Raw genomic sequence first — 17,618 nt, 5'->3', positions numbered from 1 at the left:
TTCCCAGCTCCTCCTTATAGACTCAAAGTGCCCCCAGTTTATTGCCAGGTAGGCTAAGAGTTACCAAGGAAAAATCTGTAGTTTTACTACTAAAGCACTGTCATACAAGAAGGCATCTTGACATTACCTGGGTTTGGTGTGTTTAGGTGGGAAGAGATGATACTGTGCCCTTTATATGTGCTGAGTTCATTTGCAACAAAATAGAAGGGCTGTTGAATGAGAATAACACCCCATATGCATGAAGGTGCAGAGCTACCCAGGCGTTATGTGATGCTTATATATTTTAAAATGTAGGTGTAGTCACTAGGAGGGGGAGAAAAACAGCTTCCAATTCTTGTCCCTTCAAAGAGCTTAATTAGTAATTAAGAATAATGATGGCAACAGTTGCCATGCCCCATTAAGCCATCACACTAGTGGCCAGCATCAGCTGTTTCAAGTTAAGGAAGATGACCCTGCAAGAGAGTCTGTATCCCTCTCGCAGAGAATCCTTCTTTCTTCATTTAAAACATGTGTCCAAAGTACACCAAATTTGTGAACTAACAATATCTTGTGGCAATGAGTTCCCCACGTTAACTGTGCCCTATTAAAAGGAAAACATATGTTACCATTAAGAACATTAAGAATAAGGTCAAATGCACTAAACGCATTCTCCCATCTGCGCCTCTTCACAATTCTTTAATTGTTGTACTACTGTATCCCCTCCCCCTTTTTGTACAGAGTTCATTATTGTTTATACAACAGAAGTGTTTTGAGTTTTTTCTCTTCTATTAGACTGAATATATAAAAACTCAGTGTGAATTAGAAAATCTTAGTTTCCAGAAGTCTTCAGCACTTAGAGAGGGAATCAAAGTTGAAGCTGCTTAACTGTCCTGAAACTGTGTGTACCGGGAGCAGAAATGATACAAAAAGCAACTTCTTAAAACAAGATTTATTGGCACAAACATACATATTACAAATGTCTATGATATTCTTGGAAAAAATGTTCACCACTCCAAAAAAAAAAATCACCATCCACAGAAAAGTACAGTCATATCAAACTTTGTACGTCATCACAATTTTAGCATCAAAATGCATGCATTCATCATTTATAAATGGAATTCCACTGACCTCCAGGTAAAGCACTTTAAGAAATTTCCTGGTCTCCACAACATTATTTTTCCTCCCCAGGTAGCTCTAATAAGATGCAAATGGAATGTTTTCTGTAGAGGCACAAATCACAATTTCTTGCTCAGTGCAGCTGAGTCTATGAGGTGAGAGGTGCTGTTCTCAGCACAGACTTTCAGATCCTTTCTGAGTGCATTACTACATACCTTAACACTACTGTGTGGCCTTTAAAAGGATGCAATTAAAGATTTGGTCTGGAGTTTAGTTTTTAAAAGGGCAACTGAAAACTTATTTCTGGTTATTCCTATTAGAGGAAGTAAAGCTCAAAGAACTAAAAGGAAAGAGGTAGAAGAAAGGGGTTTGTTTTGCATTGCAATTCAGCAGCATTTGGAAGAGGGGGGCATTGCTAAGGTGACTTGTGAGGAGAAATAGTAATCTCAGTAAATCCTCTTCTTTGGTGCCAGTCTAGTAACTTAGTAGCCAATCAAGGTTTTGTCACTGACCTCAGACAGTACAGAACTAGACTTTACCAGATGTCCTGAATCTGGTCCTATGCCTATCCTCAGCTTCAGTGTCAGAGGAGCAGGCTTCACATACACAGAGGGGAGAGAATGCACTGATACCCTAAGCGTGATCAGAACTGGCTTAGTCCAACGTAAATGAGGAAGAAGGAAAAGTTCTTGATATCAGTGGAAGCTCTTTGAAAAATGAGGGTTGCACTTACTCCCACTAGATCTGAATTTGACTCTAATCAGATCAGTGCACAAAAAAAAAAAAGCCAAAAACATAAACCACATACACTTATGAAGGTGCATACTGCACTTTTATCAGCCTTGGTAGGGTAGAGAATATATCCAATGGCAGAATTCACTGTGGAATCACCAGCCTTGGAGATTTTCAAAATTCAAGACAAACCCTGTGCAACCTGATCCAACCTCAAAGGTAGCCCTGCTTCGAGCAGGAGATTGGACTAAATAAACCCCACGGGTCCTTTCCAACCTAATTTTTCTATCATTGAAAGGAAAGGCTTTTCCTCTCCTGAATTAGAACATGGCACAGATTCCATATCAGGCCTGGGTTTAGTAAGGACAAATGATGGGTTTTTTGTTGTCCTAAACAGAGAATGGAAATTCTCAATATGCTTAAGCACATGTTGAAGTCTCTTCCAGAACAGGGCATGCTTTGCTTTTCACTCTGGGCCATAGAGTGTGAAATACTCAACCATCTGTCCATTTTAAGTCTACAGTGCTGAATTGATTAGATAGCACCTCCAGAGGCTGCTTTTCTGTGTGAACACTCAAGCATAAGTCATTAAGGAAATACTAATTAGCTGGCTACAAACTCATTTCCTGCAGTGACTAAAACCAGTTTATAATAAGAGTTCATATATTGCCACTAAAAGAACTTTTTATGCTGCAAAACAAACTAGAGGTTGTTCACAGGAGATACTGGCTATGTTTCATCTCTTTCATATTTGGAAAGAGAACGTATCACCCAAATGGCAAATGCTTGTCTGTGTATATAAGCACTTCTTTCAGAAAGGGGGAGGAAAAAAGAATAGGAGTTGTCAAGTAAAAATTTAACCTCTACAACAGTTGGTGTTTCCCCCTCAAAATGTATTTTTGCAACAGACAAAGGATGTTTTTAAGCCCTGCTCTTGAGTAGGAGGTACTAATTTCTAATCTTTCAGTGGTGCTGATATACATAATGTGACTAATATTTTACCACGTATGTGGTCGAGGGAGGGAGGACTTTTCATTTACAAGACAAAGTAACGATGTTTTTCATGACAAGTAGTGGGCTATCAGTAACATTTTATTGTGCAGATCTGTGAGTGTGTCTTAGCTACATGGCATTTTATTTTATTTCCAATCTGGGGAAAAAGTAAATGGAACATAGACTGAACTTAGCATTTCTAATGAGAAAAAATATTCTTTCATCAATAAAAGGCTTTGGAAGCTAATTATTCAACTATTTGTATAACTGCTAATCGTTTAAATAATAGATAATACTTAAATAAGTAATGGTTAAACTGTATACCCATGGCCTTTACTATACATTTCTACTTTTATTCAGGATCTTTTTTCCCTTTAAGTTTCATGAAAGGCTGAACTTGCATTATTTAGTACACTGTAGCTTGCTAGCGGCACAGTAGTCACGCTGACCACTGAATTTTCAGGTTCAGCCAACGCTACCGTGACTAATGGAGAAATTGTTGCAGCCTTTCAGGTCAATACTATAAATATTAATAGCTGAACTTCTGAAAACAATTATGCATTGTGCATCTATGAATTTGTGGCTCCATTATATGCACTATCTCAAACATTGAACAAAGAAAACAACAGCAGCTGCCATTATTTACTCTTTAAACAAACCTGCAGCTTATCAGGGGGAGAAACTAATTTCAAAGGATAGATTAAAATATTGAGACATCTTAATTCTTTTAAACTCTATTCATTACAAAAGTTCAGACCACCACCATGTGTTCACATATACATGACAGGAATGTAATGGATTCAGCAAAGTGATTTTCCATCCTCTCCTTAGATCATTTATTGGTGGACAAGCATAGATACTAGAGTGGAACAAGGGTAAGCAAAATAATCATGCTGTGTCAAAAAGACTTCATTACTGGCAGACTGAAGTGCTATACAACAAAGTGAGCATTCAGTATGTATCCATGCATCAAGCACTCTGGAGCCCTTACTTGACTGAAGTCCTCGACCACTACTGCAGCTGACAACAGCAGCATGTCTTTGGCTGGTATACCCCAAATGGTGCGCTCTGCAAAAAATACTAGATCATCCTTCCTGCATATATCTCCTGCGTTTTCAAGAAAAAAGTGAAAGGAAGTACATTCAACTACCATTTGTCATAGTTCATTTTAAGTAGTAGTCCATATGCACTTCAATAGACTAGCACTGCTTAGTTCTAACATACGAAAGGTGCTCTTGGGTATAGCCACTTATAAAAAGGAATTTACTGTATGTTGGCTATATCTCACTTAAACCGTTTCCCAATTTACTATGTTGTCATTATCACACTATCCTTATTTGCTGTTTCCTCTCTTTTCCATCAAAATTGATGAAATTACTGTTACAAGAAATGTTAAATACGTTTAATTAAAATTCCAGTGTTACAATTAAAGTAGTGTAGCAAAAATGCTGTTGTCTAGCAGTCAGGAGCCTTCTTTTGTACCACATCATTTTAAACCAAATTAAGATCCAGGAGCTATATTCTGCCTCCAGTGTTCTCGTCCCATCAGTGGAGGTTGGTTTGAGGACAGCACAGGACATTATGGGGAGGAGGTTCTGCTCCACTCAGGCCTGCCTCAGCTCTGGTTGAGGTCAACAATAACAATATGGCAGAAGGCAGGGAGTCAACTCAGAGGGCAGCAGAACAATCCTAGCCCCAATATCCTATGTTCTAAATACACTACAGTCCAAAACCACAAAGACTTTCTAAGAGAATGAATAGAAACTTGAAGAATAATGGAGAAGCCAGACACTGTGAGAAGAGCTAAAGAATGAAGAAGCTTTCTTCATAATTATCTTTGTTGTTTCTGATATTTTCTCTTTGAGAACAAGTACTTTGCCCGTTTAAACTTATAGCACATGACTTCTTTGGCCAAAGAGTGTTACGTATGAACCACGATGCTGTATTTATGTTTTAAACCAGTACAGGTTATGATTTTTGCTTCTGAGAGTTAGCAGATGTGATACAGTCATGACAGAATGAGGTTACTGCAGAAATGACTCACTGTTGAATAATCAAGTGTTTACTCCACCAAAACTGCATGTAACCGGACTGCCACAGTTTTCTCTGCTTTATTGTAAGATGTAGCTTTTAAATGTCAGTGCATCAGGAAGAAAAGTAAACTCCTTGGGTGGCTCACATCTCTTTATGCATGTGTTTAAAGGCAGACAGTCTTCTGGTCCTCAATGGAGAAAAAAAGCTACTGAGCACATCAATGGAGACATACATTAATGAAATAAGGAAGGGAAATTAGCTGAAGAGGAAAACAAAGTCCTTTGTTGAAGTGGAATGGAGAAGTATTTCTGAAGGAGACCAGATGAAGCAAGAACAACTGATGTGAGGTTCTGATGTGGTTGTTTCATACATCCCAATCTAGTATCCCTCCTGAAAATAATGTCACCATCTGAGAAATCTTCAGCCAATCATTTCTCTAGATATAATTCATTTTTTTCAAACTACATTCTTCAGCCTTTTTGGTTTTGCTTTTAAAGAAGGTAATTTGCGGGTGCTTGTGTTTTCTCCTGCATGAAGAAACACATGCTCAAATGTATCTTGTCTAGCAAGAGGGACCTAAATGAGGTGAGAGGAAGAACTGGCTGGAAGAGCATCTCACTATTCTGACTATACAGGGAGCCCAAAGGTTGTGACCTGTTCTGGGTCTAAAGTTCAGGTCGGGACACGAATCCAAACCAAAGAGACTTTGGTCTCTTCGAGGCCTTTCTCCAATACTCACTGTGTACACTGGGAGTGAGCCCAGTGCCTTATGTGGCTACTGGTTTAGCCCTCTTCCCTGTTTAAAGGGCAGGAGAAACAGGGTTGAGATCTAAATCCTGGATCACATCCAAGTGCTCTCTAGTTTCTTTGTGAAGGCCTAGCACCAACATGTGTGATCAAGGCACTGTCATAAAAAAAAAATAGATTATACATATTCCCACTGGGTGGATAACCTCCCATGGAATAGCGAAAAACTCACTCTGTAAAAGCATGAAAAAGAGTTGAGTAACATCTGAGCTTCTAAAAGTTCCTGAAGTTTGAGTCTCTCATGGTAGACGCACTTCTGAGAAGCAGACATCACCATTTTACAGGTACGTTCTAACACAGATGTCAAGTCATGAGCTTGCTCTTAAGAGCTAAAATCCACTGTATTCAGACAAGAAGTAGCTCAGCTGTTCATAATGTTAAAGTTATGTGAAGCCCTGTCAGAGGAGCAGTGACAGAAATGAGACACAGACATAGGAGAATTTCAAAAGGTCTTGCTACCTGGACAAAAACATAGCAGATTGTGGCTGTTCTAATTGATTCGTTGCACAGTTAATAATGTCCTGTTCTTCCGTCATTGTGAGTGTTTAAGTCACTTATTGCAGATCACCATTTAAAAAGAAAAAAGCCAAGTATTTTACTTGCCTGAACTGTTCCCGGGGCTAACCTTATGCAGGTTCCAATAGAATTAAAGTGCCAGCTTTAAAAATCAAACTGATTACATTTCTAAATCACTTCTTTTCTTACAGACCCTAGGTTACATTCAGAATCTTTATCAGATTCTCCCCTCCTCCTTCTAATAATATTGGATTATGTTGGACTATGTTGGATTGACTGTGCTGCTACATAATGTTGTCAAGCGAAAATTGGGTCAAGTGCCCCGTTTGGGCTTCCACGCTACTTGCTCCTGCAAGTTCCGTACACCAATTCTTTTAGGCTTAAAGACACATTTATGTTATTGCAAGGTGAGATGAATTAGAAGGAGGAAGGTGTAATGCCCAAGCAGAACCTTACTAGCCTGTGGATTGTGGATGCAAATAACACTTCTTCAACCTCAGAAGCTGACGTGCACTCATTGGCAAGCCAAACAGCAGCTGTGGTACAAGCACAGACCAGCTCCTAACCACCCCATTTCAGCTATGCTGTTTCTGAATGGCATATCATCCTAGCTGTTCAGCTGTAGCCCAGAAATCAGAGGAAGAGCAAGCGCTTCTCATAAGGATAGAATACGCAAGTCTCAAACAACATCTAACTCTGACTAAAGCTATCAAAATCCTTGCAGCCAGCCAGAGAAGACTTCAGTTCAGTCCCCAAGATGGCAGTCAGAAAGCAATCAGCCTTGCAGTCCCAAGGTTTTGCTGGGGAGTGGGTAAAAGGAAGCCCTTTTGTGCCTTTTTACCAGCCCAAGGTAAAAGCCTAGGCAGTAGTTAGTGATGAAGAGTAGTAGTTGAAATTCTACCCAGTAACTGACATTCTAATCAGTGCTGACTAAACAAGAATGAGTTAATCTTCTCATGGGAAATTTACTATTACAAGTAGGCAGTTGTAACCTCATGGACATTTTAAATGTAGAGGCAGTGAGTGGAAATCAATCAATCCTGGCTTCAACACAAGTAAGATCTCCAACTGTGTTTATATAGATTGTCCTCTGTACCAGTCTACATATATGTGATGGTGTTGCACTATCTATGACCCCGAACAGTCCTATATTACCATTATTCTCCTTGCAGAAGAATTAACCCTCTGCAGGAGCAGTTCGACTCTGGCTCTGTGCATCAGGGAAGGTGCATACTTGCTTCCTGGGCTGAATTAGAAATGTTACATGGCTTATCTTACTGATTGCAACCAACCAGCACAGCACAACTAGCAAACATCGAACATTCACGAGCACGCTATATGCAAACAACTTAAAAGAGTTAAACACATTAATTTAGCATATTTCATTAGCACACAGGAGAAAATTGTCTCTTCACAAACACTTTACAACCCACCAGAGGCTAGGTCTCTTGACTAAACTACTCCTTGCAAATTCTCACCAACATTTAGCAGTCATCCCCATTAGTTACTGTTTTGAGGGAGAATGAGTACACATTCCACAACCAGCAGTTTCTCTTCTCCACTCTCCCCTAAAGCTCCCACTTTGATTATTAACTTGCTTGAGATATGTTAGCTAGGAGGATGTGGGCTTTGCATTCTTATAGCAGTTTCATTTGGAAACTTTGCATCTTTGTAGCTAGAGGATTCAAACTCCTTGATGTGTATTTGCAGCTGTATCAGCTAAGTAGTCAGTTCAGACTCATAGGAAAAGGCACCGTCTAATTTAAGGATCTGTATCAGCATATAACCTTACTGATGGTACCATCTCCGGTGAAAGCTATATCTTCATCTCATGAGTCTTTTCAGCATTCCTGTAGAGAAGCCCTGTGAGGATCAAGCCATGCTCAACATGGGTATGGGTGGCAGGGTCTCACTCTTAGGAGATAACTCTTTCATATCAGCTAGCCAAATATCTTAGTAGTTTAAAAGGGGTCCTGAATTTGGATGGCTTATTCCTTTTCCAGTGAAGGCTCAATTATATGTAGCATTCAGTTGTGGCACCTCACGGAGTCAATGTCCTTCATGACAGCAGAGTTTTCTGTCTGGCCCATAAGGATTTTAGAATTTTTTATGTACTCACTCAGCTGAAGGACTGAAGTGAACAGGGCATACCAGGGAGTCCAGTAGCACATTAGTAACTTTGAAAGTTAAGTTTCATGCAACTGGAACCTTTCAACTGATCATTGCTTATTCTGTCTGCCAAATTCTACTTAAGCACAATTTGTATATACACCCACTGCAGCGAACTGGTCTGGGTCTCTGTTTTTTTTTAATATAAGACCATGTCAAGAAAGATGCTCCACAGTGGGAATATTTACACCACTATTATCACCACTTCTATACCCTAATCAAATTGCGGACAAAAAAAAAAAAAAAAAAGTTGGGTTTTTTTTTAAATTCTACAAATTCTTCTTAGAAATTCAGAAGGAGTTATCCTAAAAAGACCCATTCAGAATTTCCTGGCTCAAAATTTGATAATTCATTTTTATTTTGGTTAACTATGATTAAACTCTTCAGTGTTTAAAAAAAGAAAAAACAAGGAATTCAACATTTGGGAGAAACCCTACAACAGCAGCATACAAGAACTTTCTCTCAAACTGCAATGTATCATTTCTCTTAATTACATCAAATGTTAAAGTAAGTATGAAAAATATCTCAGCTGAGCACTTTACGAAGACGACACTATAGTTTATGAACTATACACACACACACAAATTAAATTAAATTTTTAAAAAGCCCATTAACACCACCACTTTGGAACAATGTTTCTCTGCCTTCCTCTTCTCCAAGAAAGCTTTGCTAGGCACCCTTCCCTTCCTCAGCCTCTCTCCACTGTTCCCTCTATTTACCCATACCTTCTTCTCCTGACTTTTGAATGGTCCTCACAGTAGGGACCATTTCTGCAAAATGCTGCAGAGATTGCTTCCTACAACTGTGCTGGCAAGCCACAGACATCACCAAAGTTGTTCATGTGCTTTAAGTTAGGGCCATAAGTATTGGGGATTGGCATTCAAGAGAGTCCCATGAAGTCTGACAAACAGTGCCTTGAGTTTTTAGCAAGATTCTGTATCTTGGTCATTTATGGTGCCTGTATTACAATTTTTGCATTTCACTTGGCTTTTTCAAGATTGTGCTAGCTAATGCTTTTTGGTTTTCATACAGTTTTCTTTCTGGCTTTCATATTGAGGTCATCCTGCTTGTACAGAACACCCCATAAGGAAAAATTTAAATCCATAGAAGATGATAATCCAGTCCTATTTATTTCCTGCAGACAATGTTTTTAGATTTGGATACTACAACTAATCTCAAAAAATCTGTGTTTTGTTGGCTAGGTTGAAAATAAGATGTCTTACATGAATACTTGTAGGTGCCACTCTTTTCAATGGGAGTAGCAGGTACTACCTCAAAAAGTTACACCTGATAGTGGATTTTGCCATCCAACTTCAGGTGCTCAGATTGAGAATTTTGGCTCTAATGTTTGCTGCAACCTTAGGTTTGGGTCCAATCCACCTGACAGTGTCCCTTTAAGCAGGAGCTTCCCCATAGCTGCATTCTCTGATCCCAAGATGCTTAGGATGCTTTTCATATACTACAGTTTCTGAAGGTCAATGCATACACATTTTAAGACACAGTGATAAGACAGTGTATGGAACTACTTGGCAGTATTTAGCTGGTACAGTTTCTTGTGGAAACAACAGAATTCCAAAACACACCACACTGAATGCTTATGGGTTATTACAAGCAAAAATCCCAAGACACCGGGAATTAAAAAGCGGAGTTCAACAAAGGAACACTGATACTGTTGGTTGATATGAACAAAGTTGTGCCAAGTCTTCCTTCTTTGCTTTTTCAAGTGGAGAAAAAAACTGGGAAAGGAAGCAGAAGGGGAAAAAAAAAAAAAAAAAGACATAAACCAACAGTTATTAGAGTTACTGTTAAGCTTTATCTCACAGAAGCATGCGCTCTAAGAGAATGGCAAACACCTTTAACACATCTTTGCTGAAAGAGCATGACGTGTCTTGAACACAGTATGCCTTCCTAGCTGGCATGGGGATGCTCCTCCTGTGTCAAAAGGAGTTTGGAGGGGGAACTGGAGTGGAAAGCAGGGGAGGCTGCGGCTCGAAAGATAGAAAGGGCAAGGACTGATGGTGCTGTTAGCCACAATCCCCAGCTCCAGCAACACCTGCAGTCCCACATGTTATAACTGTTCCTTCAGCAGGGACCCAGCCTGCTTTTGCAGGGCCCCACTACCGTGACGGTAGGGAGCCTGGCTTGGGCCATTTCACCACCCATGGTAACTTGTTGCTGTGAGGAACTGCCCAATTTATCTGCATCTATAGCCAGCCCTGCATGGAGGGTATGATCTTGTTCCCATTCAAATCAGTGACTGGAGAAGTCAGGCAGGCCTTGTCTGTGACAGCACTTGGATGCTTGATGTCAAGAGTATTTAAACACGTACTTGAGAGCTACTGTAAGTAAATACATCATTGAGTTCAATACAGAGGGTCTTTCCTGAAGCTGCAACCTTTAGGCACTATTACAGAAGGATCACATAGACTGAAAAAATAATTTAAGATCCAGAGCTTAAGTACATTTAAAACTCACTAGACTTGCACTAGATCTCACTATGGTAAGCCATAACCTGGGTTTGATGATGTGACACTCAAGTTTGTGATTAAATAGCCTAAACCCAACCCAAGCCATGTCAAACCTGCTATGTCCATTTCTAAACCTACCAGGACAGACATCCAACATTTAAAACCAGGAGGGAAACAATGTTATTACTTATATATAAATATTATTACTTATATATAATTTCAGCCTCAACTTCTAAGGAGAAATTATGAGCTATCTTGTCTGCTTTTTACTTTCTTGTTAAGATACACATAATGATCAATGATGCATATATACACAGCAATCAATTCAATGGCTGCACATCTGCCTTCCCAGGTTGCTGCACTAGACTGCGGAACAAAGGCCCACCTTTCCCTTGAAGCCAGTTGCCTTGAGTACCCAGTTAATATAGTTAATTAATATCTAGCCATTTCCCTTTCTTGCTGTATCAGTGTTATGAAACGCTAGAATTATTCTGGGTCACTCTGGTGCCAGCATTGATAAGACTAATAAACTGCCACATGTATCTCAATCCATTTAGTCATGTTTACAGGTGATTCTGTAAGCCTTCTTTGCAGAAGCAACAGAGGAAAATGGAAACATGCAGAATACGAGGCATGTAATTTGAGAGCTAGGAATTAATTCACATCCACAGTCTAGCCTCCTGGTGAATCTCTTCTGGGTTACTACCTGGATTGTCTAACTCAAGAAATCTCCCTTTTAGGAGTTAATGCCATGTTACAGTTATGTCACATAACGGCTGTTGCTAACACAGGGGTTACATAAATAAAATGTTCAGTTCCTGTCATTACAAGATCCCTGGCTCCCAACCAGCATGACTCCTATTATTCATTGATATGCTATCTCTCCTGTAACAAATGTGTGGAATGAGATGATCTTTCAAGACAAAAAATCATTAAGACTTTGGCCAATGTTTTAACAATATTCAGGTATTCAAGATGTAAAAGGATTTTCAGAAGCACCAACATCTCAAATTCCAGCTGATTTGGTGGGAACTAGGCACCTGCATGCTTTTAAAAAACGCATCAGATGCCTGTTTGCCTGTGGACCTTCACCCTCTTTTTATAGGCTTGAGGTAATTCAAGCATTACTGTTCTCACTAGAAAACACCAGGACTGTGGCACTGGTTATAATGAAAGGAAGGTATCTGAGACTGCACAAAAAATTCTATAAACATGAAAAGGGAGAATCTTTAATCCTAGGGAAAGTTATGCAACATGCTAATGTAAGATACATTAAAATGTCAACAAATTCTACCTACATAAGTGTCCGGAGAGTTTGCAGTAATTCTCACTATAACAGCATGACACTAGAAGGGGAATTTCACAAATTAATCAGTTTAAATAATTTTATATCCATTTTCATTTGTTTGTTAATATATCAGCACTTCGTAAGTCACAGAACTATCAAGATCATAAATGAAAGAGAAAATTAATTACTCACTTATAATTATAATGAGAATGACTGCGCATACTACACCAAGGATGATCATCATCTATAAAAAGAAAGTTATGAGAAAAAAAAAGAGAAAGTCAGGTTTTCACATGAAAGACATTAACCCCTCAGGTTTTTTGCTTTTACTTAATGGCTCATTCCCTGCACTTTTAATTTGTGCAGACTCACTGCAACAGAGTTGTTAAGGCCCCAAATTTTAGCGTCAATATTAGGAACAGCTGACCACTAGCAATGAACATAGCCTCTTCTGAAGTAAAACAACTCCAGAGGTGATTTAAGTGGCTGGATTCACACATTGCCATGTACCACTTTAACCAGAGTAACTTGATCACTTTTCATCACATTCCCATAGTCAGGGAAGAGTCAGCTGGAGGTGCCTAATGCCTAGCAGCTATTTGTGCTGGCTTTGTGTACTTGTGCTGTTGAGAGAGGTAGACCATGCTAGCCAGCAGGGTTCCCAGTGTGTTAGCTAGGAAATAGCTCATTGCAAAGTTGAAGTCTGTTCGCACAGGAACAGATACATCAGAGCCAGCTGTGCACAGACCATACCAGCACTGAGTTGTGTGGGGTAGAGGCCCCCACATGCGACTTGCTGAACGCTAATGAGGTCACCAGAGATGCTGCAGTCCAATTCCCATCAGTAGCCTAGTGAAAATGGAAAGACTGAAAACCAACAAGCACGGACATGTCAAATCAAGGGCTTCATTCCTCCCAACATATGTCTGGAGGACAGAGCCAGCCATTGGCTTGCAGGAGATTTATTTATTTTCCCGCCTCCTTCCAGAGTCTGGGAGCCAGAGAAAGGACAGGGGGATTCTGTTTGTCAGGGTAAAGCAGGAAGCGACAATGAGGAAAGGAGAATGAGGGTAGGTTTGAAGGTCTAGTGTAGTGTAGGTCATTGTGGTGACTGCAGTCAGCATGGATGAACCTAACTAAAAATCTGTGTCTAGAGCTTCCAAAAGCCCTGTTTCCTGCACTGTCAGGCAAAGCAACAGGGCAACAGCTAGAAGAGGCCCAGAGGAACTGCTCAGTTCAATTTCTAACATAGATCCACTTATTTCTGGAGTGTTGTACGTGTAGTTTTGCCAGAATATTTTGCCTTGCTTTACATTTCATAGCACTGTGGACTGAAGAGAAAAAGCAGGCAACAGACTGGTGAGAGATACATGTCGGATTCTCCTTTGGGAACAGGTGGTTTTATTTGGGTGGACATGAATGGTCAGCAGCAAAGATGGTATTGAAGAGAAATGGAAATGAAGCTGAACTTTTGGCATAGTGTTCATGGTGGTGCATGAGTAGAAAGAAGCAAGGATATAGGGTCTTATATGAATAAAAGGAGCTGAAGTTTCTGGGTCCAGAAAACACAAATCCTGGAAGAGATCTGAAAAAGCAAAGGAGAGTGAGGTTCCCTCTGCTCATGGGAAAGGATGAGACTTTGAAGACAGCAGAGGAAGAGCTGGTTGATTAAAGTCCTCCTCTACCTTAATCTGCCCCTCTTTAAAAAAGACTGTCATTTCCTCACTTCTCATAGTGGTTTGTGGAACCAAGTATTTTTTTGGTAGTTTACCATCCTAAAGCAAGATCAAGAGGCTGATGATCTCCCACAAGGAAAAAACTTCTTTTCTCCCACTACTAGAATTCACTACACCTGTTTAGGTTTTGCGGTTCACACAGGCAACTGACATGAATTAACATGGAATGCTCTCCCATCCCTATCTGCAGGCACTGACTGAAGCATCATAATTTGTATCTACATTTTATATACTGCAGAAATTATCTAAAGAATAGGTTCTGGTAAAGATCAAAGTTGCCTGACTTATTATCCTTGAGCGTAGAGGGCAAGGCATCTCTTTCTCCCCTTGAGACCACTTAGAGATGCCATCCTGCAAGCAAAGTCCCATTAAATGCAAGTGAAAGTAATGTCTGCTATGAAGTGATTCTTAACAAGAATTTATATTCCTTACCTTGCAATTTTTCCACCAGTATTTTCTCTTCAGTTTGGCTGCACTGGTTTCAAACTGTGAGGCACCTGCTTGCAATGCATCTGCCCGATTGTCAAGCTCTGATAGCTTCTGGTCTCTTTCTAGCACCTTGTCCACATTCATTCTCATGATGTCTACCACCTGCAAATGAAGGTCACCCATATGTTCACACTCTGGAATATCACATACCATACTGAAACCAGCCATTTGCCATTATGGTATGTGATGGCAATTACCTGGACAGTGCTTCGAAAGCCATGCCTATGGAAACAGACACAGTGAGAATACCGATGAACATAGCTATACTGTGCTCAGATGCCCTTAAAGGTAAAAAATAAAGGGACATTATGAAATAGCGTAAGTAGTTTCATTAAAGCTTTTCATTTCTTTTAGCCTACAACTAGCTACTTTGCTACAGATACAAAAACCTGATGGACACCAGTACCTCTATACTACATTTTGGCTGACATTTGTCCAGTCATTGCTAAGACCAAGCCATTGTTTTCCTTACACATTTAATTTAACTTCCTTACCTGAACTAGAGAAATTGGCTAGATAAAATCCACTCTAAAGGGAACTGTATGCATTTCCTGACCAATGAATTTACTCATTCTGCAGATGTTTCTTGGACAAGATGACTTCCCAGCCATAATTTGAAGTCCTCCTTGAAAGTGGAGGAGGAGAAAATTTTACCTGAGAAAATTCAGCCTGAAGTATATCAGGGAGCTCATGCCACTTCTTTGCACAGCCTCAGCGAAAAAATTGTGCCCACCCAGTACACAATTGATAAGGCCCTTTCATGTATATATTTTATACACTGAGTTAGACGAAAATCCTCTTCTAGCAAGCCAATAACTCTAAATAGAAATTCTATACAAATTCATCAGTAATATAAATGTTAGACAGTATACCAATCTCAGTAAAGTTGTGTCCACTTATTCTAGCAGTGAATATGGTTGCTGGTCTGTTACTTCTCATACTCTGTAATAAGGAAGGCCATGTTGTTTGTATTTAATATAATTTAACTATTACCTGCAAAAACCCAGAGTTATTAAAAAAATACATTATTTAAATACAGTGAGATGAAACTGGTAGTGAAAGAGTCTTTGAAAGGACTGGCATAGGGTTAAATGCTGTTCCAAAACTCGAAACATTAGTTCCACTTGTCTACCAAACCTAAAACAAAATCAAATGTTTTGTTCAAACCAAATTTTCTTACTTGCTTTTTCAAACCAAAACCTTCCAAGCATTTAAGTTCATATCAAATAAAAAAAAATCTTGTTTTCATTTCTCAGCTAGTATTTAGCTGAATTTTGTCTTGGTACAATGTTTCTTAGTGAAAATTTTAAACTATTTGAAAAAGCTGAAACAAAATACTGTAACATTTCCTATGCATTCTCTCTTTTTTTTGGCCCAGAACTATTTATTGAATTTAACCTGACTGCAGTGAACACTTGTCCAGATGAGACTGCATTTTTGTCAAATAAAGAAACATTTGTCTAGACTAAAATCAAGATCTGGGCCTTGGAAAATAAGCTCTAGGATGCCTAGAGAAATCAGAGGGGGAAACCCAACACGCATATAGCTGAAACACTATATCAGCATTGATATAGCATTAAGAATGTCAGTCATTTTGCTAAGACCAAAAATTTTCTCTTGAGCAAAGTCGTGATCGCGTTGCTGAGTTTCGGGTTTGGGTCTGAAGTGCTGTGCAGAACAGCACTTGGGGCAGAAGAGCCAGAGGAGTGTAATGCTGTGCTGTGGTGTTTGGTGCCACCTACAGATTACTTTCCCACAAGACATGAAAAAAAACCAACCAGGAAGGATCTGGGAAGAAGGTCAAAGCAATGCTTAACAGATCAGCTCCTTAGGTGCTATAAGCCAGTTTCACCCTGGTGACTTCAGAGTACTGAAAGCCCAGTGGCATTTTCCTCCCTTGTCTATTCTCGTACTGTGATTTCCCTATTAAACAAGGATCTGCTGACCATGTGCTAGCCACTCAAAACCCATACCAGCCTCAGCCTCCCTCCCAAATGGGAGGCGAAAAAAATTTGGATCCTGTTTACCACCTGCATAATCCTCAAATCCCAGAGCTACTCATACTAGGTAAGAATTCCTGCCAAAATTACGCCATCATGCTTCACAAGAAGACAAACTTGCATGGGCTTGAGTCAAAAGTCTCAGAATACAGAGTATCTTAAACACAAAGCGGGGGTTCACTAGCCTCACTGGAGCCATCTCCATTGATCTGCTTGAAGAGCCCTATGTTTCTGACCTGCATCACTCATTTTTAGACAATAACTAGCAATTTTTTTTTTATGTTCTAGGGACAATTACTTTTGCTGTAGCTCACATAAACAATTACAGCACCATCATGATATAATATGTTCAGGACAAGAAGTTCGTTTCATTGTTCTGACCAAGACAAAAGCTGAAATGTAATATTCCTTTCCCCACTGCAAGACACACTCCACTAACGTCAATGAAGTTAGCATGATGTGAAAATTGGTGATAATGAGAGAAGCCAGCCTTGAAATTTCTGCAGACATTTCTGCAGCCAGAGGATGTTCTTGTGATCAGCTCTGAGTATTAGCAATGGGGAGGCCAGAAAGACCCTGTTTCAGATCTTCAGCAAAGAAAAAGTTCTCAAAAAGACAAAGCTCAATTTGACAGGTGTATTTAACTCATCTTAAGAAATGCATTTGAGTTGGATGTTGTGAGGTCTTGTCTACTATTTTTAAAGCATACCTGGAGCTTTTGAAAATAGAGGCCTTTATGCATGTAAATAGCTATTTTCTAACGTGTATTTTATTGAATTGGCATTAAAGAATCACACAAGCCCTGGCCACTTCCTCACAGACAGTAGGCAACTAGTTACTTAAGTCTTTGTAGGGGTTTAGCAAAACTCTATACTTAGTACACAGCACACAAATCTGCACAGCAGGTGTGCAAGGATGCTACAGCTGCTACTGTACTGCTGCTATACTCAGGGCCTACACCCATAAGTGGTGGTATGCTCGCTTACTGCCATTAACACCCCAGTTACATGGACACTGGCATTACAGCCAAGGTGGTGGCGTAGTCCGTATGCTACAGGAATTTAAGGATCCAAGCTGGAACAGGCACGTGGTCCCCCAAGACCAACAGAAGGAGTGGGAATTTGTTGAAGATGCTGTTATGACTCACACATGTTATGTGTGAGTGCCTTTCTTTGGGGATAAATTGTGATGATTAATCAATAGAGCTGTGGCTAATGAACACAGCCCTGAGCTGTACAAAACTCATGGCTTGAATCTATCTATGAGAAGCTGATGGTTTGCCCCTGTGAAA

General features: G+C 39.7%; 1 protein-coding gene across 1 annotated transcript in view; it reads right to left on the bottom strand.

Moving 5' to 3' along the window:
* Positions 1-913: 913 nt before the first annotated feature.
* LOC115347521 (vesicle-associated membrane protein 2-like) overlaps positions 914-17,618 on the bottom strand; it is a 53,582-nt gene continuing 36,877 nt past the window's right edge. The window contains exons 4-6 of the mRNA XM_030029006.2: positions 14,271-14,429; positions 12,295-12,346; positions 914-10,082 (exon numbers count right to left, since the gene is read on the bottom strand). Coding sequence (XP_029884866.1) covers positions 10,066-10,082; positions 12,295-12,346; positions 14,271-14,429 — 228 coding nt within the window. The 3' untranslated portion in view covers positions 914-10,065. The remainder of the gene's footprint in view (positions 10,083-12,294; positions 12,347-14,270; positions 14,430-17,618) is intronic.

The sequence above is a fragment of the Aquila chrysaetos genome, chromosome 10 (genome assembly GCF_900496995.4).
Source record: "Aquila chrysaetos chrysaetos chromosome 10, bAquChr1.4, whole genome shotgun sequence".
In the NCBI taxonomy this organism is placed as follows: domain Eukaryota; kingdom Metazoa; phylum Chordata; class Aves; order Accipitriformes; family Accipitridae; genus Aquila; species Aquila chrysaetos.
This window is presented reverse-complemented; position numbering and strand designations above follow the sequence as displayed.